Genomic DNA, 26,564 nt, shown 5'->3' with positions numbered 1-26,564 from the left:
TTGCTATTATGGCAAACACTTTCACCCCCATCTCAGCTGTGACAGGTGGAAGGAGATATTTGAAGTTGATTGTCCGTGTGGCCCATATATGGCTGATCCGTGATAAGGAAAATCCAGACGATGTTATCTTCATGAACATGATATTGGTTGATGAGAAGGTATATTATATGTTTCAATTGTATAAATAAATGATCCTTTTTTCAAGTTGCCACTATGATAACATATAATATGGTTTATTTTTGATGACATGTTATTTTTTGTTTAGCGAGGAAGGATCCATGCCACTGTTCGTAAGTTCCTGGTGCCAACGATTCAAGGAATGGTTGAAGAAGAAGGAACATATAAGTTAGAGAATGTCATGGTAGGATTTAATGAGGGACCTTACAAACTCTTGCCACACAAGCACAAACTTAACATGGCGGCAAATGCGAGATTTACTAAGGTGAATGCAGGCAATTTACCTCGGAACGTGTTTGAATTCATGTCTTTCAAAGACATTTTGATCTCTCCATCAGAGGACGTGGTTGCTGGTATGAAATCCTACCTTTTTTTTTTTGCGAATTTGTTACTAGCTGTAATGTTAATGCATATTTTTTTGTTGTAGATGTCATTGGTCATGTAGTTGAGAAAGATGGTGTACGCGAAACCGAAAAGAATGGAAGAAAAAGCAAAGTCATTGATCTTACACTCGAGGATTTAGAGTAAGATGTGCAATATATAACTTATCGGTTTATTTCAATTGATGACTTTATTCTCATGATCGAGTTGATTGTGTTATTTGGTGTTTCAGGAATACCAGGATTCGTTGCTCTCTTTGGGGTGAATTTACAACTGATATTGAAAACTACTTTGCAACCCATGACAACACTAAGTCTGTTGTGCTGATTGTACAATTTGGCAATGTATGGTTACATTATTTTTCATTGATTCGATTAACTTCTATGTAGTAGGACCCGTGCGGTAGCACGGGTCAATGGTCTAGTTAAAAGAAATCATCTACTTAATTACTTACCTAGCTCTTCATCTTTCCAATGCTCTTGTTTTCTCTCATCTTTTCCCTCCATATTTGTTCACATTCTCTCTTTTTCAAGGTTAAAGTCACCTAAAGGCAAACAACTAAGTTACAAATCCAAATTGATCATATCTAAATTTTTGCAACGCATCTCATGATTCAATTCATCTAAACTTAAATCAATTATTATAATTTTCCGCACCATCTTTTCCCTCCATATTTTTTTTTTTTAGCTTCTCTCTCACATTTAAACCTCAAGTCACCTAAAGACAAATAACCATTACATATCCAAACTCATTCAATCAAATTCAAATTCATCAAATCCAAATTTATTCAGTTTCAGAATACATTCAGTCAGATCTCAATTCATTCTGTATCAGAATCTAATTCATCTAAACTTTATTAATTATCATAAAAAATAATTTTGTTAAAATTTAACTATATATTCTTTTTAAATCTTTGGATGAATCTCCAATTTCACAACTTTGCAAAATCTTTGTTCATAATCAGAAATCCCTAACCCTAACGGCTAAATCAGCCCCAAATTCTCTATCTTCTCTCGCTCAATTTCACTCAAATTCAATCCACAATGAGCAATGAATCTGAATCCGAAGTGTGTTTTTCTCTTTCACTACCTTCAATTTTCACTCTGAATTCTTCAATTTCTTCTTACTTTGTATAATTAATCTAAACCCATTTTCCCATTTTTCTTGTAGGTTTATGATAATCCAATTCCACCTCCAAAAACTGGTAAAATTTCGATTTTTTTTGCATATTTGATTTGATTTTCTCTGTCAATTTGGTTTTTGATTTTTGCATTATGCAATGTTTTTGTTTAATTTAATAAAAAAAATTGTATAGGTAAGAGGCAGTGTGAGGATGAAGATGAGAAGGAAGTGATTACAAAGAAGCAGAAAATAGATGAGGTTTTTGAAATGAAAGAGATTAAGGAAGAAACTGATTCAGATTATTTGAAAATTGGTAAATTTTTTATTTTTTTTCCCTTTATTATTTGCTTCATTTTGTCAATTTGGGTTTAGGATTTAGATTTTTTGCACTAGGGTTTAGTTTATTATGCAGTGTTTCTGTTTAATTTAAAAATAATTATGTAATGTTATATAGGTGAGGATGAAGATCGGAAGGAAGTGATTACAATGAAAGAGATTGAGGAAATTAATTTAGATGATTCTGAACATGATAAGGTAATGTTATGACAGAAATCATGGCGATTACGATACGAATTAATATGATTGGCTATTTAACACAATTATCTACCGTGTTTTCCACCAAAGTTGGGAGTAAAACGGGCTTTGCCTCGTGAACAAAAACGTATATTTAGCATTTTAATTTCTAAACTATCAAAGCTTCAGTATCATTCCAATATTTGTATAGTAATATATTTTTAGAAAAGAAGATCTTGTGTTACTGTTTTGTTGATTCTGGGTCTAATTTATTTTTTGCGTATTCAGAAACTTGAAGCTAAAAACGATTCTGCTACTGGTTGCGGTCCTTCAGAATCATTGGATGATGGTATCTCAGATTCTGATTCTCACAGAAGCTCTGGCGAGGATAATGTAAGTACTGAGTTATTGACTAATGTTAGTGGTTGATTCTTGTGCTGTTATGTGTAAAGAAACATTGGTTAGTGCTTTGAAAATGAAAATCAATGATTTTCAATGTTCATGCATAATTCAGTTAGAAGAAAATAGACAGTGTATTTTAGTTTGTACTTTGTAGGGTATTGATGTGCTACTTAAACTCATCTGACTTCATCAAGAGTCAAGACTCATTCAGTTGTAGGTGGGGCATCTCAGGTGTGTGTGTGCGCAATATGACGATAGACCGTTTGTTTTGATGTATTAATTCCCCAAATATAAACTGATCCATTATATAAGGGTTGACCAAGTTAGTGTTTGGCTTTTTTATTTGTAAGGATGATGGATCTGAACTTAGGGATGAAGAGGCACAAAAGATAAAGATGGAAGTTTTAGTGTATAGAATTTTGTTATTTGTTCTTATATTTTATTTGCTTTTTAATCTTATTTTTTCTTCAAGATGAATGCCGAATCTGATGCTGAAAAACATGACTTAAACTGTTAAAATGGACACTTCTAGTGACACTGATAGTTTAGATGATGAGGATGATAGCTTTGTGATGTTGAACAGTGCAACACTTCTTTTGTACATATAATTATTTTTTAGCAGATTTTTTACGATCTTGGTTCCTTTCTTTTTATTTTAGCCCGATGATTTGGAGAGTCCAGAGTACATTGGGGAAGAAGTAGAGGAAAAAGTCTCCGAAATGCATCAGGAAAGGGTAAGCACTTCATAATATATTTTCTCTTTTTTATTTGTTTATTGAGGCATAGTAGACATGGAAGAGATTAAGGATGTATAAAATATTCGATACTGCCTTATTTTTAACGAAAGTTGTAATTGAGTGAATTTTTTCTTCCTGTAATGTAAATCACCAAATCAGTTATGTGATGTTATTTCCTGGATTTTTGCAGCACGAAACCCCAGTCACTGTAAACGAAAAAGATGCTCTGTCGAAGACAATATGTGTTAGAAACTTGTCATATAGTGTGGAACGGACTGATATGTATGTATTATTTTTCACGCAACTTCTTGTCGATTATGTTTTGGATTATGTTTCTAATTTCAAAATTATTCAGGGAAGACATTTTCAAAGATTGTGGTGAAGTTGTTGATGTTCGTTTCAACACAGATCGCGAAGGGAGGTTTAGAGGCTTTGGATATGTTGAGTTTGGAACAGCAGAAGCAGCAAAAAAAGTAAGTGTTTGCCCTGATGTAGTCTGTGCAAATCATTTTTCAGCAAAAAACAATTCAAATTTCAATGATAGTTTTGCCTTTGTAAGCGACAACCTCGTATTCTTTTCATATATGTTAGGGTAAAACTTTGTAAGTGACAACCTCGTATACTTTTCATATATGTTAGGGTAAAATTTTAACAACTTGAGTTTATTGTATTCGCAGTATTCCAATGGAATTATTAATAATGTTATAATTATTAAATATCGTAATTATATAATTAAGTAATCTGGGCAATTTTGATTACATGTATTTATGGCTCTAGTTCTATAATTATAATTGCGTGACTGTGCAATTGAAATGGGGAAATCTCTTTCATGATCTTATTAGAAGACATTGTTGCACATCTTGTAAATATTATTCTTGTTTGTATTATCAAGTAATGTAATGTAATGCATTTTAATAATGTCGTTCCATAACAGACTCGTTGAATCAAGAAGTATTGTTGTATAACTTCATGTTAACATTTTTATATGCAGCAGTACTTTAGTTTAAAAGGTTCACTGGTTGCAACTTTTATACTGCTTGTTTGGCTGACCATATATCCTCTATATTTGTCCATAATACAATAACTACCAAGTGTTCTCTTAGTAGGGGCCGTTGACTATATGCATCATCCAACCCCGTGTGTTTGCATAACATTTAGTTTTTGTCTGGTGTTGACATTGATATGTCTAGGTTTTGTTTTATACGCTCTTATATTGATTGTGTTGAGATTGCTCTTGCATCAGCTATGGGTATGTTTGCTGTACCCTTGCCCTATGCAAAGACATATGGAGTTGAGAGTATTTTTTATTTTTTTTAAATGATTACAGGCCCTTAAATTGGATAGTACAGAATTATTGAACCGTCGCATGAGAGTTGATTTAGCTATAGAAAAGAGTGGCTATCCCCCCTGTAGAAGGTAATTATATATATCTTCTATTTTTGCATATGGTGTGTTTGATTAGCTTTGAGTAAAACAATGATTTTATAATGATATATCTGTTTAAGCACTAAAAGATCCTTTTAAGTAGAACATTTTTATGCTCTTTTCTTGACTAACAAATTTTATTATCTTTATAATTTTGGTAACATGCTTTTTTAATTAGAAAACATGCTTTTCATGAAATCTTCCTATTAGACCATTACAAATGTATGTTAAAACTTCCTTCAATAGGCCTTTGCAGTTCTGGTCCTTCCTTAGACCATTCAATTTGAAATTAAAATGAGTTTTTCAAAGCATAAACAAACAAGCCCCAAATATTTTATATGATTCTTTTAAATATCTTGCCTTATGCCGCATCTTCTGATTTCCTTGTTAATAATTTTAGCAACTTGAGCAGCTCAGTCCATACGGGTGGAAATCTTCAGTCTCACCCTCACACTGTAAAGGGTGTTGATGCATCTATTGTAGAAAACAAGGTGATTTTCTTTCATATTGATTTGTTGCATATATTCTGCCACAAGATTGCATGAAGATCCCCTTATTTCATATTTTCATGGTTAAATTAGTGTTTTTATCGGTAAATATTGCATGTGCATGGAGATGTTTGATGCTGCTTCTGTTGAAACGAGAGTAGTAAATGATCAATATCCTTTCTTCCTGCAATTTCAATTTGCTAATCAGTTTTGTGTTACTTTTCTGGAATTTTGCAGCCTAAAAGCCCAGCTACACCAAATGAAACAAATGTTGCATCAAAGACCATATATGTCAGAAATTTGTCATACACTGTGGAACGATCTGATATGTATGTATATATCATTTAATTTTTTGCGTTGATACTACTGCGTTATTTCCTGTTTGATTATTCTGATTTCATTATTGTTCAGGGAAAATATTTTCAAAGATTGTGGAGAAATTGTTGATATTCGTCTCCATACAGATCGCGAAGGGAAATTTAAAGGCCATGCACATGTTCAGTTTGCAACAGCAGATGCAGCACAAAAGGTAAGACTAGTTATCGTTCAAGTCATTTTAGAATTGCCAAAAAGCAATAATGCCATATACTTTTCATATATACTTACGATGAAATTTTAGCAGTTTGATTTTTTTCCAATACTTTTTTATTTCCTTGAATTTCTGATGGAATTTATTGATTTAATTTGGTTCCTGTTCCGATCTCAAATCCATCATTTTTGAGGGAATATCCGCTTCGGGTATTGTGTAAAACCTTCATGGTTTTGTGTATAAGTGTCTCGTTAGGTAGGGAAGTGTGGATGTTATTCAAAACTATCCTTAGTCTCGATTCCCAAACAATGTGGGACTTTTTGGTGCACTTGAACAGTAGCCCGCAATCGAGGCTAAGGGGCTAAAGGGTCTGTCAGCCCTCCAGTGTGACATAGGTTCGACCCCTACCTGGTGCGCCAATTTTCCGACCTCAGGTCCATGACACTGCATTTTTGAAGCATATTGTCTGCTTTGGGTCTTATGTAAAGCCGTCACGGTTTTGTCCTTTGTAAAAGGCACCTCGCTGGATAGAAGCAACATAAGACTTGAGACTTTTTTCTGTACAGGAACAGTTTTTGAAACTACTTATTCTACTTCAATTAGGTGTGGTGTAGGATTTATTATTGTTGATATTGCAGCCTGAAATTATGATGAACATGGTACAGTTCATGGTTGATTTCAAGAAGCATATCACCTTGTCCATGAGCATCATAAATATTCATGTTATAATTTTCTATAATTTAAATTCTGAGTGTCTAATGAGACTACAGAGGTTGCATTTATATTGCATTTACAATTAATACAAAATTAATGTGATTACTAATTCCAATCCCATTAGCAACTAATTACACAAGGATATTTTACATATGACTAATTACACAACATGTGACTTCTAACACAAACACTATGAATGTGTGGGTTTTTTGTTAATATGAATGGGAGATTCATGCATTTGCAATGTAAATGGGGAAATTCCTCGGAATCAGTTCTATGAAAAATTTGTTGATGGGAGATTCGTGAATTTGCAATGTAAATGGGGAAATTCCTCCGAATCAGTTCTATGAAAAATTTATTGTACCTCTAATAGTAATACCCAAACTGTATGAGTGTGATTTAATTAAAAAACTTTGTTGCACATGAGTTGCAGTTTTTTTTTTTTTTTTTTAATTTGTATCAGTTTAGTAAATAGCACACTATGGGCCGCTACTAAACACACATTAGCTGAGCACTTTAGTGCAGCGGCCAATATAGCAGTTGTCGCGGCGAGATAGCTCCACACCTTTGAATGAGATCGAACATTCAAAAAGCATTCTTTAACATTTAAATATTAGATTTTCTGGTTGGGTTATTTTAGGAATTTTGTAATTAATAGATACCAGTATAGAGTTTATGCTTCTCTCAGTCTATTTCACTCCTACTGTTATTTTTTACCCTCCTCACTAGCCAGTCACAGATAATTGTTGAGTCTGCACATAAATTGTAATATTTTTTTGTATGTAAGTGGCCATACTACTATCTGTTATCCTACTATAGTGTTTTTGGGGTCAGTTGCTACTATCCATTATCCGGGGTTGATAACACTGATTTGTATTTAATTTAATATAAATGTATCATATATAGCTTGTGGAATTATTAATTACCGTCAAATAACTTAATATAAAACTTTAAATCATGCAATGGTACATTATTTTTAATCAGTTCATAGATTGCAACTCTTATATTGCTTTATGCTTGTCACTTACTGCAATGCGTTCTCACATTTTTTTCCACTAGGTGTTGTTACTTGGGTCCATGCATCACTGAGCACCATGTGTTTGCACTATTTTAGGACTCATTTGGTACATTGTACTAGGCTTGATAGCATACTTTGATACACTGTATTATGATCTAATCAGTTGTTTATTGTGGGTACTGTGTTTTTTTCCATTGGATACCCCTTTAGCATTAAAACTTATGATAAATCAATCATTCCTCGAGGGGTGAATTTAGGCAAAATTGGATTTTAACGTATAACCTTTTGAACTAACTTTCCTATCGGGACCGTATGGTTTGTCTGCCCTTAGAAAATGACGGTGTAGACAAATAATGACATATATAGGTTTCATCCCCCCTGTGTTGCTATGCCTCTTTCATCTATGATTACACTTGTTGAATTCTTCCTACTTAAAGACTTATTGAGTTAATAATCAATTTTCTTTTCTAATTGTAGGCTCTTGTGTTCAATAAGAAAGTATTTTACAACCGTCTTATGTTCGTTGGTATCGCTTTTGAAAGGGGTATATATTCCCCAAATAGAAGGTAATTATTTATGTACTTTTTTTTTGCTTGTAGTGTGTATGTGTGTAAGCTTCGAAGGAAAAAAGCACCTTTATGATGATATAACTTTTTTTAATTATTATTGTTTTTTGATAAACACTAAAACTTTTTTTTCTGAGGTGTTTGTATTTTATTTAGAACCTTGGCCAATTATAAAATCTTTTGTACACATCTTTTGATGTTTAAAGCATTTTTCAAGCATAATCAAAAGAGCCTTTATTAACTTTTATTGATCCATTTCAACACCTTCCCTTGTACTAACATCTTCGTATTTCTCTTTCCTTAATATTTAAGCAATTCGACCTGGAGCAGCTCATTCCATAAGGATGAAAGATTTCAGTCTCAAACTATACCTGTGAAGTGTTCTGATACATCCCTTGCCGAAGACAAGGTAATTTTTTCTCTATCATATTAGTTTGTTGCATCAGTTTCTGCACAAGATTGGATGAATCGCTCTTTTATTCATATTCACATGGTTTTATCGGTGTTTTTATCTTTATTTTGTCTACTTGTCAATGCTGCTGACAAGTTCACTTCTTTATTGGAGTATAGTTGACTTGTGCAAAGGATGTTAAGGATATAGAGATGTCTGATGCTGATGCAGTCTCTGCTGAGAATAAACTTGTAATTGACCATTATCCTCTCTTATTGCAATGTAAAATATCATATCAGTGATATGATTTTATTCCTTAAATTTTGCAGCCTGAAACCCCTGCTACCCAAAAAGAGAAAACTGCTGCATCAAAAACAATATGTGTTAGAAACTTGTCATTCGATGTGCAACGGGCTGAAATGTATGTATTGATTTTCTTAGTGGTTCTTGTTGATTATTATCGGTTTAAATTTTTTAATTTCATATGTTTTTCAGTGAAAATATTTTCAAAGATTGTGGAGAAGTTGTTGACGTCCGTGTGCATGTGGATGTTGAGTTTGCAACTGCAGAAGCAGCAGAGAAGGCAAGTCTTTTGACCTTGTATAGTATTTACAAATCATTTTAGGACTGCTGATAGTATTCCATGGATAGTTGTACGTTTGTACTTTTGGAAGCTATACTTTTCTTATATAGTATGGGTAAAATCTGAATGTGTTGATTTTATTGTAATGTCTTTCTCATTCCCAGTATTTTCTATAATTTTTATTGATGTTTGATTATTGAAACAAATTGCAACCTTATATTTAGTTGTGGTTGGGGCTTTATTGTTATTGTAGTTAAAGGTACGGTATGGAGCATGGTTTTGTTCAAGTATATTCCCATCATCATTGGAATCTAATTTTGGATTGGCATCATTAATGTGACTATATACCATGTTAAAGCAGTAGTGCACTAGTGCATAACTATGCAATAGAAAAGGGGATATTCCTCATCATTTCTGTTCTGCAAAATGTATTGTACCTCGAATAATAAAGATCCAAAATGTATGATTTCCGTGGTCCTTTTAAAATATTTTGTTACTTGTAATTTGTAAATATATCTTTTGTTTATACGTGGAATGATCAAGTGTTGTCATATAAGTTCATGCAAACTTTTTAAGTCATGCCATGGTAGGTTGTGTTAATTCGTTCTTAAGTTGCAACTTGTGTATACTGCTTCTTATCCTACAGTGTGGTTATGCATTCTAAAGCTGGCCTCAATATATATGCATAATATAATAACAACCATGCGTTTTCTCACTTTTGCTTATCGCTACATGCATCATTCAACCCTATGATTTTGGGTAGGACATATGGAGGGTTGACATTTGGTATGTTTAGGTTCTCTTATATAGTTTTATCACTGTTCAATGCCCTTTGGTTATAACGTTGAATTCATTTATCCATGCAAAGACAAACTAAGCTAATAATCAATATGTTTTTCTTATCATAGGCTCTTGAGTTGGATCACACAAAATTTGCGAACCGTCCCATCAAAGTTGGTATGGCTCCAGGAGAGGGTGAATGTTTCCCCAATAGAAGGTAATTGTTATATACCCTTTGTTTACGATGATTTTGGACAAGTTTGGCAAAAAAAAGCTTTTATAATCGTTGAGGTATTTTAGTACAGTATTGTTTATATACTATCCCATTTTTAATTGATTCAATTCCCTAATCTTAGGAATTGAGTAGGTTAAGCCGCATGTGCGTTCGTGTCTATTTCCTAGTGGTTTATGTTGATGACATTGTGGTTACAATTGATGATTATGAGGGGGTATCAAGGCATTGAAACAAAACTTGTTTAAGACTTTCATACTGAGGACATGGATCCTCTACTTTGGGGTTGAGACAGCTCAATCGAAGTCGGGTCTTGTTATTTCTTAGAGGACGTATACTCTTATTATTTAAGATGACACATGTCATATAGATTGTAAACCACTTGGCACTCTTATGAATCGTAATGTAAAGCTCATTCCTAATCAAGGAAGCCTAATCTCGATCCTGGTAGATACTGATGATTAATGGGAACATTAAATTGTTCAAATTCTTAAGTATATAAGAGGTCACCTTGGAAAGGGGCTTGTTTTCATTGATAGGGAGCAACACTCGTGTGGTATACAAATGTCGATTGGGCAGAAGATGCGAGTGATAGGAGGTATACTTCTTGTTACTGCATAATCATGGGCGGATGTCTGATTTCATGGAAGAGCAAAAAGCAAACTGATATTTCCTGGTCGAGTACAGAAGTCAAGTGATGAGTACCCAAATGAATGGTTTGTCATTCAATGTGCTTATCATTGGCATCTTTAAATAAGTAATTTGAAAATGATGAAGTTGATGGAACTGAAATGATAATGAAATTTAAAGAGGTAGAATTATAACTTTATAAGCACAAGATTGATAGAATTGTAACAAGAAATAACAAAAAATGGAGCAACACTCAAGTTTCCAGGGAGAAGATGAATGGTAGATCTTGGGGAATGATCACCACAAGAAAACCTGGTTTCTTGATAAGATCAAAATGGGTGGTCCGATCCAGAACCAAAGAGTCAAAACTCACACTTACACAAGGTATATTTTCAGCAAAATTCAACTACTCCCTCCGTCTCATTATAAGTGTCCATTTTGCAATATTTCTGTCTCAATCATTTATCCCTTTAGAAAACCAATGCAGCATTTATTAATTTTTTTTCCACTAATATGCCCTTATCTATTGTATCTCAACTCACCTAGCTACTCCACTAACTACTATTAATAAGGTTATCTTAGTAAATCAAACCTTTCATTATTGAAATCAACACAACTAATCATCATCTTAAGAAGTGTGCTAAACTCAAATGGGACACCTAAAATGAGATGGAGGGAGTAACTTTTTCCCCAAGTCTGGCATGAATACATATAGCTAAGGAAAGGGTTCACTGCTGGTTGTTACAAAGAGGAAGAACCAGGTAAATAATTAGCCTTACTAGTGACAAGTGTAACTCCTTTTCTGTAATGCCTTTGTCGCTTCTTTATGACTTGGTAGGTTACAAACCAAGCAATTCCCATCCGCTCACCAAGCGATTCCCATCAGCTCACTATTTTATTACAACTTGAACCAATTAAAAACAATGCAAATGAGCTGCATCTCGTGCGCCCATGTCATCTTCATGTGGACATATGTAGTTGACCAATTTAGGCTCAATTCTTTCTAATTTAGGCTTTACTTCCATGGTATTTGTCACCAATTGGTTTAAGGCCTTCTTATCTTTCTTGGCACGTGCCTTTGCCATTGGTCTTCTTAGTCCTTGAAGTACTTCACTAGAGTCCTTGCTTATTATGTCCTCATCACCAAGAATCAGGCTATGGCTCATGCCATATGTGAACTTTTGTAGTTGGAACCTTTCTTGCAAGAAGTACAATTTTGTGAGGCTGATCCTATGGAACTTGTGTCTTATCACCCGTAAGCTTTGCACCTCTCCCTCAATCCTGTTTATCACGAGAGGACAAAGAATATAGGAGTTGATTATTATTTCATTACAGAAAGGGTTCTCTCTAGAGTCATTAGAACTTTGTGAATTCCGAGGATCAACTTGAAGATACATTTACTAAATCGCTACCGTATCCTCATATTACTTACATATGTGACAAGTTGGATGCATAGGATGTATATTCTCCATGTTGAGGGGGTGGGGGTGGGGAGGGGGTTGTGGTGTTGGGATATAGTAGGATTTGTTTCGATACTATCCCTTTTTAATTGATTCTATTTGTTAATAAGGATTGAGTACATCAAGTCTCGTGTATATGCATTCTGTTCTCATCTATATGATATTAGTGACTCTTGAGTAATAACGTGTTTTATTTTTTAGAGCTTTTTCTTGTGTTACTTCTCTATGGTGTTTGTGTTTTTATTGGAATTTTTCTTACAGTGTTGTATTTTAATTGACAATCTTTTCTCATTATTATAAATATTTTCAAATATGTTCTTTTTTCTGGTACAAGCATACTAATAGTTAATCTTGATTCATTTGAATATTTTGTCTTATATCTACATATCTTTCCTGTTTCCTTGATAACAATTTAAGCAGCTTGAGCATCTCATTCCAGAAGGGTGAAAGCTTTCAGCCTCTAACTGTATTTGTGATTGGATTTGATACATCCGTTGCAGAAGATAAGGTAGTTAATTTTTTTCTCAGTTTTTGGTTGCATCCGTTCCCGGAGTAGATTGCATTGCCCTCTCTCCATTGCATATCTGCATGGTGTTGGTCTGTAAATATTGCCTGCTTTGGCCTTTCAGATAAAAGCTAGCCTGAAAGCACATTTCAGTCCTTGCGGAGAGATTACAAGGATCTCGTTGCCAAGATATCATGATTCTGGTAATATTAAGGGGTATGTCTATCGTTCTACTGTAACCTGTGATGTACTATTGAATATTTTGGCATGTCAATGTCATGACCTTCCACCCTTACCATATCTATCTAAGTTTACATTGGACGAGCTTATCAAAATATTGTCAGGATTGCACTATATCCACATGCTTGTCTGCAATTTGATTTAGCAAATCCGACCCGTGCAATGATTGTTGATATATATTTTTCACATAGATCTTGTTGTGACTTGTGATATTGTTAAACGGAACTGAACAAATCCTTGATGGTTTTCAAATTATAGTTTAGATGGTTGTAAACTGCTCAGATGATTTATTGAACTTTACCTGACAAATCATTCAAAGACTGTAATATAAATTTCCATATGCGGCATTATTTGGATATCCTAACTCATACTTCAATTTTTCAGTGCCATTTTCTTTTTATCTTCGAACTGGTTTGTACTCTTTTTTTTTGGACATTCTTGATTAGATTGTTCTCTTGTTTATGAAAATTATTTTATATAGTTAATATCAGATGTTTTCTGGTAGTATTAGCTCATCACTTAAGCCGTGGAATGATTTCTGCTTCTTAATGCCATTTTTATGAATGTTCCGTTTTTTTTTTATCATTAACATTTTCCCTTTTGTATATCCCATGCTTTCCCTTGAGGTTATATTTAATACAATAGTTGCAACTTCAATTTATCATTTTTTATATCTATATAAGTGGCTGTCTAGGAAATCTGTCAAATACAATGTATGCTAGAATTAGAGTGTATTGCATTCCAATCTCAAATTTCAAAATTTACAGGTTTGCTCATTTGGACTTCAAGGATATTGATGGCTATAAGAAAGCACTACAACTTGATCAAACTGCGATTGGGGATTATTGGTTGTCAGTTGTAAAGGCAAAGCCGAGACGTGATTATCAGGGTATGGGCGGTGGCAGAGGTGGCTATCACGGTGGATGGGATGGAGGAGACCATGGTGGGAGAGCAGGTTGGGGGAGAAGTCATGGTGCTGGGAGGCACTGGACCGCCAATACTGAGCACTGGTGAAGGCACAGGTATTCATTTTTCTACAATTAGTTATTTAGTTCCTTGTCAGATATATTGTACATTCTAGATTAAGGGTCCAGCTTGGATTTGCTTTTATCTCATGGGACCTTTTCACTTGAAGAAAATCCTTATAAGTAGGTCTTTATGAACAAGTTAAATGAGAGAACTTCCAAAAGAATGTAGAAAGATAAAGCTAATTTCAACTTATGCCAAAAGTCGTGGATATTTCAAGATTTTTTAACGTTATTTTTATGCAAGTGTTGGTTGAGAATTTGATCTTAATTGATTTTAAATATCTTGTTATTGAAATACATTGCTGTTACTAGATTGATTTTTGGTTGTATGGTGCCATACATCCCCGATTTCATGCTAATATGGTTTACCCTCGTTTAATTACCTTCCTATTTTATAATCTTCTAATGCTTTGTCAACAAATCATAGTGTGGTAATATATTGGCATGTCACATGAGTTCATCCATATTGCTTACAAGCTAGGACTGTGCTTCATGGTTCAAATTAATTGTATTTCGGAGTGTTATTGTAACTTGCAAGTCCATATGAACTATCTTGGAGAGCTTATACATATAAGCTGAAGCAGTTTATGGACCATATAATAAGCTGTTTCCATAAGCTCTCCCAAAGAGATGTCGGTAGCTAATCCAAACATGCCCTAAATATATAATCTTCAAAAAAATATTTCCCAACCTTATACAAAGCATATGCTGTACATAATGGAGTGCTTTCTTGCGTGATTTCATCATCTGCAGGAAGAATCATGATTAACTATTCACAATAGTAGTATCATCTATCTTTTCTTTTTCTGATGATTCAATTTTTGATTATTTAAGGAGGCAGAACAACTTCTGCTGATGACGTCTATTGCAGAAGATACTGAAGTTTTTAGTTACATACTATCTTTCAAGTACTTTGAGTAATTGGTAGCATGAAATGGTAAAATATATTGTGATTTGTACAATAGTGTAGTGTAGTTTAGTTTACTTATGTGGCTAATGGAGCCTTCGGCAATTTTGTGTAGAGAGAAGAGTGCATACATTGAATGTGAATTTTAATGGTTTTGTAATTAACTATCCATTAATTATATTGACACGACACTCAAAATGGATAATATTCAATATGGTATGCTATAATGAATTTGATGGACACAGATGAACAAAATAGCATTATTATAAGAGAAAGGGTGATGCTAACCGGTGCTTCCGGGACACTGGTTAAAAAGTCAAATATAATAATATTTGCATTAAATGCTTAAAAAATGACCCAAAAAGGATAATATTTACATTCAAAGTTGTGTAATTAATACATTAAATGCTTTTTTCTTTTGGCTTCCTTAACCAGTGTTCTTATTTTCTCTCTTTCTTTTTCTCTCTATTGTTTTTGATCAATAAAAAGAGAGAAATAATTTTGTAACAATTTCTGAATAATTTTCTCTTTCATACTCATTATGTTTCCGAGTAATTTTCTATTTCATACTCTCTCTCTAGTGTTTGACCAATATAGGAGAAAAAGAAGGTTGTCACAAAAGTTGTTACAAAATTGTTGTATAAATATCATTAGTTAAAAATATTAATGTGTTTGTGTGCTTTGTATAAAGAGAAATGATATTTGTACAACCATTTTTTTTTTTGGTAGATAGACGAAATGGCAAAGCCATTATAAACTCACACACACAAGTGGAGGTACCGGGGTTCGAACCCCGGTCATGGCATCCGGCCTAACAATTTCGGCATTTGCCAGTTGAGCTAGGACTTGTGGATATTTTTACAACCATTTTCTAACAACTTTTGTGACAACTTTCTCTTTCATACTCAAATTATATTGAGTATTACTTTTCCCACCCTATGGCCTTCTCGCGCGCCCTGCAAAAATTCCAAAAATACCCCTGGTCCGGATTACATTTTCCGAACAAGATTGTTAGTTTTTCCGGAACATAAATTCCGGACAAATACGGTATTCATATTTTGTGTCTTTCTTTGATGTCAAGGGTCTCTGTTGACCGTTATATGAACCCCACACAAGCTGCAATGCAATTGCAGGGTTCGTAGGAACGGTCAACAATGACCATGACACCACAAACACTCCTAAAAGCTACCTAAAAAACTTAAATTTTTTGAAGAAATGTAAGAAAGGATGTGAAGAAGAATGAAGGAAAATGTTGAAGATCCAAGCCTTTTTATAGCCTAAAACAAGTACTAGGTGATTTGTAAGTAAAAGAAAACGTGTTTTTCATTCAAAACCGTCCAAAAAACGCTTTAAAACTCAACTAACCGGCCAAACCTTTTGGTGAAACGTCACTGGCCAAGTTGTTACTGAGTGCTTCCGGATTATATAATCCGAAATGCATGCAGTATTTCCGGATTATATAGTCCGAATGGCACCAGAATAACATAAATAATGAATCTTTTGGGAAGGTGGTTCGAAGAGGAGCTTTTGAACTCGATCTTGCCGGCCTGCCAACTGACATGTTACGATCGGCAGGCCGACATGATCGAGTTCATAAGAACCTCTTCTTATGAACAATGCAATCAAATCATAATTTTCATAACAATAAATACCAAACTTTTTTTTGTAAATCTAGAAGGACTATCTATATATTTTTGACAGCATGCTCAGGATCTTCATAATGCCGTCAAATAGAGAGCTAACTCATCCATTCGCGACATCATTAGAAAGATCCTGAGCTTGATGACAAAAATTTGCATATGGTTTGCTTTGGTGTGTTTGTGTGTTTTGCTGGTATTGAAGATCAAAACAGGAGAGGGTGTATTTATAGAGGTCCTTGGATGTTTTGGACCATATAAAATCTTAGTGCAATGTGGTCCATACAAAAGAATCATATGCTGAAGAGTTCCGGATTACGTTATCCAAAATGCACTGACGCCCTATGAATTTCCGGATTGTGTAATCCGAAAAGAATATATTGGGTTATTTTATCGATTAAATGAAATTAAAACAATAAAAACATAACTAACACGCAATAAAAGACGCAATTAAAACATAAAGCAACGACTTAATTCAACAACACATAACTAACACGCAATTAAAACAACATAAAACACGTGGTTAATTAAAACATAACACATTATCACGGCTGAGTCGGACAATGGACATCGATATTCAACACCGACCACCCTCCTCGTGTCTCTACGGTTGAGTTGACAGTTGATTTGATCCAGCTCATCCTTCAGCCCGGATAGGGTGACATCGTCGCGAATCCTAAACAGATGGGGTGGTGTAGTTTACTTGTAATGAAAACAGGGACCCCTATTTATAGAGGTATTTGGCCGTTGTGGACCACAAAAATTGTAGGTACAATGCAGGTAGAGCTGTCAAAACGGGCGGCCCGGCCCGTTTAGGCCCGGCCCGGTCGGGCATCGGGCTTTTTAGGGCCGGGCTAAAAAGCCCGGTTCGAAATATGGGCTGGAAAATTGGGGCCCGAGCCCGGCCCTGCACGGGCTCCCGGGCTAACGGGCCGGCCCTGGCCCGTATCTTTTTTTTTTTTTTTCCTTTCAATAATCAAAGACAAGTATACTTTAACACGTTTTTTTTGAAGAAGAAGTATACTTTAACACGTTACATTAAGGATTTACATTTACATGACTTATAACCAGTTTGCACTTTGCACTCTACTTCAAAATCTAACTTTTCTTATGTAACTGACGACAGTAAAATTTCATGTATAATCATTTTAGTCTCGAATATAAGGAAGGGAAAGGATACAAAAACTAATATTCGTACTTTAATTTTTGTTTAAACTGTCAAAAAAAGAATTTCCATTATATTTAGTGGTAAAATATCTTTCAATTAGAATAATTATTGTTTTTCAATTAGAATATCTAATTTTATTTATACAAGACAAGTGACTAATAAGTTGAAAGTTAGCTAAAATGTCTACGGATCCTTTAATTAACCACCATCACAAAGACAAAAAAAAAAAAATTGTATTTTTTGGCGGGCTTGCGGGCCGCCTGAGGCCCGACCGGGCTAGCCCGAACGGGCTCCGGGCTTTTTCGGGCCGGGCTAAAAAGCCCTGAAACGATTCGGGCTGCAATTATTTGGCCCAGGCCCTGCATTTTATTCGGGCTTTCGGGCCGGCCCGTACGGCCCGGCCCGTTTTGACAGCTCTAAATGCAGGCCACACAGAAGAATCCAATGCTGAAGCAATCCGGATTATACAATCCGAACCAACCCTCACCATACACAACGTCCCAAGTTTCACTTTGGGACACCCCATTATCGTCTTTTTCCGGAATACGTTATCCGGAAAGCATGTGTTATCCGGATTATATCTTCCGGACTGCACCAGAAACTTTAGGCCGGTGGTCTGCACCACAAAGAAAACGTTTTTCAAACGTTTTGGGCGGTGGTCAAGTGTAAAAACACGTTTTTTGACCGGCATTGATGGCCTCCCACACGTTTTTTAACCCCCCTCCCCTATAAATATGGTTCATTTTCTCAAAAAATTTCACACCTTCTTCTTTCTTCTCTTCTCCTCTTCTACAACGATGTGTTTCCATCGTTGACCTTTCATAGAAAGAGGCCTCTTTGGAAAAGCATCAGGGGTCATATGATCGGTCAATAGGGTGGGGGTCAGTTTGAATCTGAGGTTGGTTTGCCTGGGTGTCATGTTGACCATCATGGTCTCTTGTTCCCTAGAGGCCCATGTGCCCCCTCTGTCTCCCCACCAACATATTTTTTTCTTCACCGCCATCTTCTTTCCTCCCACCCTCTTTCCTCTTCATCAGTGGCTGGAGTTAGAGCTGGAGCCACTGATATAGCTTATGTAATAGGATATGATTAGAAATAGATTTAGGATATTATGTAATAAGCTTAAAAAGCTTGAAAGCTTGAAAATTATTGTAATGTATTGTTCATATATTAATAAAATGATTTTTTTTTTTTATGTTTTTGTCTTTTTATTTATGTTTTTTAGTTTATTTGCATTTTCTTTTACGAATTGTAGACCTTACAATTGCAAAAGTTCTAATAAAACACTGTTCCAGAATATACAATCCAGATATATCTGCAAATAAATCCGGAAAACATAATCCGGACAAGGGGTAAAATTGGAAAAAAAAATAGGGCGCGCGAGGATAGACATAGGGTGGGAAAAGTAATACTCTTATATTTTTACTTTCTCTCTCTATTGTTTTGGTTTTCGTGTAAATACATAATTTTCTTTGTAAAATCATGGTTTTCAATGTGGTTGTCAATTAAATTGGGGGTAATAGTCACTTTGGTCCCTGAATGTGTAGCAAGTAGTCATAATAGTCCTTTAATGTATCAAAATTTCAAAATAGTCCCTAATTGTCCACTTTGTTAGTCAAAATAGTCCTTAAAGCTTAAATAACCCCTTAATACTCACAATAACTCTTTTGATATAAGGACTAAAATGACAATAAGTAAGTACGTATAAGGACTAATATGACAATAAGTAAGTCTATTGAAGGACTAATATGACAATATTAACGAAATATTTTAATATCAAGGACTATTTTGACCAACAAAGTGCACAATCAAGGACTATTTTGCTATTTCGATACATTGAGGGACTATTATGACTACTCGTCATTCTTTCAAGGACCAAAGTGACTATTTCCCCATTAAATTGATGTTCAAATAACATTGCTATTGTATAAATCAAACACAAGTTGTTTCAAAGAAACTTTTTAATGTATTATTAAGCTAATGGTTTTAGATTAATCTCAGATTGATGTATATGGAAAAAGACATGTTGGAAGAGGTTAATCTTTTAAGTGGATATTAAGATATCTAACAAAAAAAAAGGTAAATCGATCTCACATGCATGTTTAAAGGGAAATGTTAACCAGTGCTTCCGAGGCACTGGTTAAGGAAGCATATATAGTAATACTGCATTGAAACTTGTGAAGTTAACTATTTAAAGGTTTAAAAAGTGTTAATTTTAAACTAAAACTTTCTTTTTTTGGTTTTCTTAACCAGTGCCCCGGGGGCACTGGTTAACACAACCCATGTTTAAATTATATTTTTAACTTCAAGTAACAAGTGGTCAGGTAAACATTATATGACCAACTTAAGTTGTTTTAGTTGGTATGGATTTAACTTATATCTTAATGGGTTGAACTTTTACTCACCACTTTACATTATCATTGATGGGTAATCTTTGAGTACCTCTGCCAATGCTCATTGAGATTTGATCCTTTGCCTTGGTTATGGTGAGTAGGACCAACTCACCTAAGCTTTACTATCATCGGAAAAAAAAAAAAAAAAGACAACCATCATATGAAAAACATTTAGGTGTTGTGCGAAAGCAACCATTATTTAAGTAGTCTTAGGTTTTGTTTGGGAGTTTGGAGGGGAGGAGAAATCAGGGGTTAAAAAAAGAAAGAAAGAAAGAAGTGGAAAAAATGAAGAGCTTTAAGAGGAGGGGACTTTGAGGGGCTTTGTTTTCTTCATAATACAAAACCCTTGCAATTTGGGGGAACTTAAATATTGTATTTGAGAAAAGGTTTTGGAGAGTTTTGGAGGGTTTAAGTAAATCTTCCAAATCCAATATATATTGTTATAATACTTGCAAAATTAAAAGTACTTTAATTATAAGTATTCTTTTATAATTTACTAGAAAAACACACTCGTATTTTTTTAAAAAGACTTGTCTATTTTCGCCCTAATCTCATCCCTCCAAAACCCTTCAATCCCATCCCCTCGCAATTCCCAAACAAAACCTTACGATCACCCTCGTTTGAACAATTATTCGATGTATTATAACATATATGGGTCATCAGACATTAATTCAACCCTTATTTTTGTTGTTGTTGCAAATGTTGCTTTTATCTTGAAGCTTCATTTCAATTTGGTGTTGTTGCTTGAACATTTTCAGATGTACCTTCATTATATTTTGAGGGTAATAGTCATTTTGGTTTTTGAATTTGTAACGAGTAGTCAAAATAATTTTTGAATACATCGAAATTTCAAAATAGTAATTGATTTTGCATCTCATTAGTCAAAATAGTTCATTGCGTTAAAATGTTTCGTTAATACTGTCATATCAGTCCCTAAATATACTTAATGTCTTATAAATCTCTAAAGTACTTACTTTGCATATAAGTCATTATGAGAAAAGAGTTATTGTCAATATTGATGGATTATTTTAACGACGGGACTCATTTGACTAACAATACACAATTATGGGTGGGAATAGGCCAGGCCGCCCAACAGGGGCCTATGGCCTAGCCTATTCAAAGCCTAGCTCAGGCCATATCGATTAATAAAATGGCAAAGCCTATTTACTTAAATAGGCCATGCTAAGGCTTACAAAAGAAGCCTATTAAGCTTGTTAGGTCGGCCTATTAAGCTTTATAATATATATATATATATGTGTGTGTGTGTGTGTGTGTGTATATATATATATGATTTAGTTATTTAGTAGTAGGTATATTGATGTGATTAGAACTCCGTGAGATTTTGTTATTTAGTAGTAGACATATTCGTGTGCTTTAGGCCTTCATAAGTTTTGATCTATTTAGTAGTAGGCTTATAGGTGTTGCTAGACCTTAGTGTAAAATATGCTTTTAGGTTTCATCAGGCCTTTAAAAAGGCTAGGTCAGACATTGAAAATGAGCCTATGACAGGTAATAGGCCAGACTCAGGCCTATAATTTTTTAAGTAGGTCAGGATTAGTCCTTGCAAAACCCGGCCTTGCCTAGCCCATTTCAACCCCTTATGCATAATCAGAAACTTTTTTGAAATTTTGATACATTTAAGGGTTGTTGTGACTATTCGTCACACATTTAGGGACCAAAATGACTATTGTTGGTCGATATGACAAGGTAATATGCGCTTGAGGGGGGTGAATAGCGTTTAAAAATTTTATCGAGTTTGTAGCGAAAACGATTTACGACGTATTGGATTTATGCAAGGTTCAACGTCTATGACAAAGTTATTAAGACTACACAAATTATAAGATTCACTTCGAATTGAGAGATTCGAAGTTAAATCTTAACACAATCTAATATTAATAAATTTCACACAAGTTACAAAACAAGTACAATCTCAAACTAAACCTAAAAGCAATTAATCAATTATACTAATGAACACAATTGTATAAGTGTTTGATAAATTGACAATAGATTGAAACTAAGTGTGATCTATAGTAAAGTGAGATAAAGCCAATAAGGACATATTGAAGCAAAGAGGGATGTACAAATAGAAGCAAATAAGGACATGAACACATGAAAGACAAACAAAAAGTAAAACACATAAAGAGAGGATAAATAGTTTTCAAAGGAATGTCAAACACATTTGACTTCCTACAGAAAACCCTTTACCTAACCAACAACTTACTCCCTTGTGGAGATCTATAGGAATGATGAGGCATGAGAGGTCACTCTTGATAATCCAACGTGATAAGGCTAATGGAGAGGTTACTTATTTGACGTCCTTGTATACACTTTCAACACAATTTTTCTCTTAATTTGTATGGATTTGATGATACCGTACCTGCGGGTATCCGTACCCAATAATAAATTAAGTAAATATGCGTGTGTATGTGAGTTTGGTGTCTCAGAAAAACCTAATTTACTGATGTCCTAAAAATCATATATATAATTTTTTTTTGGATGTTTTTATCATTTTATTTAACTTCAAGAATTTGTATGGATTACGTAAAAATCATGAATTTTGTATGCTTTATGGTATGGCGAATTTGCATGGGATTATGTAAGATGAATTTGTTTGAATTATAGTACTGGTTATGAAATTTGAACGGAATGTATTATGTATGGATGTTTAAAAATAATTAAAAAAGTATTTTTCTTTATACAAAAAAAAAATAATTAAAAAATCCATGAATACTCGCGTGAGTATCTAAATCAATGTTTTAAAACCCGGACCGGTGATCGACCCGGTCAAGGCATTGGGTCAGTGGGTCACTGGTCGGACCGCATGACTATTGACCCGGTCTATATAAAAATATTTATGACCAAAAATTACATTATGAATGAAATTTTGATAAAAAAAAATCCTATCATATTTTTTCTATTTAAAGTTCGTACATTAAAAAAAAACTATATTCACAGCTGCAAGTTAATTCTTAACTGCTTCAAGCTAATTCCAATCCAAATTCAAATTAGCTCATATACATTAAACAATATTACTGCATAAAAAACCTCACAAATAATAAGTTCTAATTCAGATTCCATCCTTGAAACATAGTATGTTCTAAACATTGTTGGAAATCAAAATATAACAGACTTACAAACCCAAGTAAGTTACATCGTCAACAAAAAACGGAAACTCAAATAAGTTATAACAATTCACTAATCAATAAACTATTTATGCCTATGGAGTCAAATTGTCATAGTCTTGATATCCATATTCATCATCTTCATCGGTTGAGATGAGAGTTGAGAACGGCGGTTGAAAATGGCATTTGGGTTGGGAGTATGTGTCACTAGGGTTTTTGTCTTTATACATGCCGTGTCTTTTTATTCAAAAAAATAAATAAATGGAAAAACGGGTCGGGTGGGCTAAACTGGTTCAGCGGTCCGCCCACTGACCTGGGCGGGTCACACCGGGTTTCAGCTGGTTAATTGCATATCTGGTTTTGTAGCCTGCCCGAATCGCTGCACCCTCTGGTTCGAGGGCCGACCCATACAACCGGTCGGGTCGGTCCGGGTTTAAAACACTGATCTAAATACTCATCAATTGTCTACGTGATCTTAACTCTGTTTGTAAAGAATATATGCAAAATCCGGAGTTCGAACACCGACACAAAAAAAAAAACTCATCAATTACACATATAGACCCACCCGAATATTATGTTATCTGTATCCATCGATACCGATTGACATCCCTAAAGTATTGATTGTCATTGAAAAAAATTTGACCACAAAGTGTAAATCTATTTCTTTCTCCGACAGACACATCACAAAAATAACCCAGAAGTGTTTTTACGTATCCTGTTCCGGTTTTGTTGTTTGATTGTGAACACCGTCCGTGTAAAAACCCATGAATTTGATCTAATCGTCTCTGAAGGACAAGACAAAGATGATGATGTTGGTTTTGGTGTTATTGGATTTGGTGGTTGCTGGGATTTCTCTCGTCTTTGGTTTATTCCTTTTTGGTTTCATTGCTTCCCTTCTATGTGCTCTTGCTTTCTTCAACAACGCCAAAGACGTCTCATCATCCTAACTCTCTCACTCCATGTAAGATTTCATTCTTCTGTCTTTTCATCTTTCCAAATCTCTATCATTTCATGATAATGAAATTTAAAGAGGTAGAATTATAAGCACAAGATTGATAGAATTGTAACATAAATAACAAAAAAAAGGAGAAGATAGGATTGTGAATGGCGCAACACTCAAGTATCCAGAAGGTGTGTGTCGGTAGTAATCACATCTTAATTGCGATTTGCTCCTAGTTGCCTTGTGTTGGCTTGTCTTTAAGGGGGTGGATTTAGTCCCACATTGGTTAAGATAGGACTCTTAATAAGAGTTTATAAAGAGGAGACACTCCTCACCCTACAAGCCGGTTTTGTAAGATGAGTTAGGCCCCAAATTTCTACATATTAGCTCATCACTTAAGCTGTGGAATGATTTCTGCTTCTTAATGCCTGTTTATGAATGTTCCTTTTATTTTATTTATTTATTATTTTTTTAATTATTAACATTTTCCCTTTTTGATATCCCATGCTTTCCCCGTAGGTTATATTTAACACCATAGTTGCAACTTCAGTTTATCATTTTTTTTTATATGTATATAGGGGGTAATAAAAAGACTTTTTCTCATGCTTTCATCGGTCAATAATTAACTACAGCTCTATTCTTGCATTTTCAAAGATAAAATTGAGTCAATACGTCCAACATTGCTTCGTCTGGGGTAGGTCAGATTTTAATAATCTCCAGACAGACAACAGCGGGCAGAGGTGGCTATCACGTTGGTGGATGGGATGGAGGAGACCACGGTGGGAGAGCAGCTTGGGGGAGAAGTCATGGTGCTGGGAGGCACTGGACTTCCAATACCGAGCACTGGTGAAGGCACAGGTATTCATTTTTCTACAATTAGTTATTTAGTTCCTTGTTAGATATTATTGTACATTCTAGATTAAGGGTCAGCTTGGATTTGCTTTTATCTCATGGGACCTTTTCACTTTAAGAAAATCCCTATTATAAAAAAAGGGCAACCTGGTGCACTAAAGCTCCCGCATTCGCAGGGTCCGGGAAGGGGTCCCACCATTTGGTGTATTGTACGCAGCCTTACCCTGTTTTTTACACAAGAGGTTGTTTCCAGGACTTGAACCCGTGACCTTCCAGTCACAAGAAAATCCCTATTATGAATAAGTTAAATGAGAGAACTTCCAAAAGAATGTAGATAGATAAAGCTAATTTCAACTTATGCCAAAAGTCGTGGATATTTCAAGATTTTTTAACGTTGTTTTTATGTAAGTGTTGGTTGAGAATTTGATCTTAATTGATTTTAAATATCTTGTTATTGAAATACATTGCTGCTGCTAGATTGATTTTTGGTTGTATGGTGCCATACATCCCGACTTCATGCTAATATGGTTTACCCACGTTTAATTACCTTCCTATTTTATAATCTTCTAATGTTTTGTCAACAAATCATAGTGTGGTAATATATTGGCATATCACATGAATTCATCCATATTGCTTACGAGCTAGGACTCTGCTACATGGTTCAAATTAATAGTGTTTTGGAGTGTTATTTTAACTTGCAAGTCCATATGAACTATCTTGGAGAGCTTATAGAAATAAGCTGAAACAGTTTATGGACCATATTATAATCTGTTTCCATAAGCTCTCCCAAAGAGATGTCAGTAGCTAATCCAAACATGCCGTAAATATATAATCTTCAAATTTTGTTCCCAACCTTAAACAAAGCAATGCTGTACATAATGGAGTGCTTTCTTGCGTGATTTAGTCATCTGCTGTCAGTAGTGTCATCTATCTTTTCTTTTTCTGATGATTCGATTTTTGATTATTTAAGGAGGAAGAACAACTTCTGCTGAAGACGTCTATTGCAGAAGATACTGAAGCTTTTAGGTTCATACTATCTTTCAAGTACTTTGAGTAATTGGTAGCATGAAATGGTAAAATATATTGGAATTTGTACAATAGTGTAATTTAGTTTACTTATGTGGCTAATGGAGCCTTCGGCAATTTTGTGTAGAGAGAAGAGTGCATATATTGAATGTGATTTTCTCCACCAAAAAAAAAAAAAATTGAATGTGATTTTTAATGGTTTTGTAATTAACTATCCATTATATTGATATGACACTCAAAGTGGATCATATTCAATATGGTATATGCTGCTATAATGAATTTGATGGACACAGATGAAGAAAATAGCATTATCATAATGAATCAAATACATTTGACTTTTTGCTTATATTTAGAACTAGATGGAGTATATGATAGTCAAAAGTTGTTTAAGTTTGTACTAAGTTGACTTATATCCTTTAGGAGTGGGTTCAACTCTTGCTCACAAGTTTATGATGTCGTTGACGAGTAATCTCTAAGTACCATTACCAATAATCATTGAGAGTTGTTCCTTGCCTTGGTTCTGGTCAGTATAGGACCAACTCGCCTAAACATCATTCTCATCATTAAAAAAGACAAGCATTATATATCATGAAGAACA

General features: G+C 34.4%; 2 protein-coding genes across 12 annotated transcripts; both read left to right on the top strand.

Annotated features, from left to right (window-relative positions):
- Positions 1 to 1,485: 1,485 nt before the first annotated feature.
- Positions 1,486 to 26,312, top strand: LOC146953615 (uncharacterized). Of its 10 annotated transcripts, none has more exons than XM_085710849.1 (22): positions 1,486 to 1,625; positions 1,729 to 1,762; positions 1,874 to 1,993; positions 2,135 to 2,214; positions 2,482 to 2,586; positions 3,255 to 3,329; positions 3,523 to 3,614; positions 3,688 to 3,805; positions 4,660 to 4,748; positions 5,170 to 5,248; positions 5,483 to 5,574; positions 5,657 to 5,774; positions 7,984 to 8,072; positions 8,385 to 8,481; positions 8,643 to 8,714; positions 8,793 to 8,884; positions 8,959 to 9,046; positions 9,955 to 10,043; positions 12,569 to 12,656; positions 12,778 to 12,869; positions 13,661 to 13,915; positions 25,911 to 26,312. In XM_085710849.1, exons 1-21 carry the CDS (start codon positions 1,602 to 1,604, stop codon positions 13,905 to 13,907), a joined length of 1,980 nt encoding a protein of 659 aa, XP_085566975.1. In that variant the 5' UTR covers positions 1,486 to 1,601; the 3' UTR covers positions 13,908 to 13,915; positions 25,911 to 26,312. The 10 variants fall into 10 exon arrangements, with proteins under 10 accessions (XP_085566975.1, XP_085566966.1, XP_085566956.1 ...); XM_085710840.1 differs by having other exon boundaries at positions 12,566 to 12,656; XM_085710830.1 differs by having other exon boundaries at positions 5,158 to 5,248.
- On the top strand, positions 23,801 to 24,947 carry LOC146953616 (chaperonin 60 subunit beta). 2 transcript variants are annotated; one of them, XM_085710857.1, is made up of 2 exons: positions 23,801 to 24,109; positions 24,743 to 24,947. In XM_085710857.1, exon 1 carries the CDS (start codon positions 23,952 to 23,954, stop codon positions 24,093 to 24,095), a length of 144 nt encoding a protein of 47 aa, XP_085566983.1. In that variant the 5' UTR covers positions 23,801 to 23,951; the 3' UTR covers positions 24,096 to 24,109; positions 24,743 to 24,947. The 2 variants fall into 2 exon arrangements, with proteins under 2 accessions (XP_085566983.1, XP_085566979.1); XM_085710853.1 differs by having other exon boundaries at positions 24,667 to 24,915.
- Positions 26,313 to 26,564: the final 252 nt, after the last annotated feature.

This window comes from Medicago sativa, chromosome 1 (assembly GCF_051527215.1).
Source record: "Medicago sativa cultivar Bolivia chromosome 1, Bolivia_mono, whole genome shotgun sequence".
NCBI classification, from domain to species: Eukaryota; Viridiplantae; Streptophyta; class Magnoliopsida; order Fabales; family Fabaceae; genus Medicago; species Medicago sativa.
The sequence above is the reverse complement of the archived record's forward strand: the minus strand, read 5'-3'. Positions and strand labels throughout refer to the sequence as shown.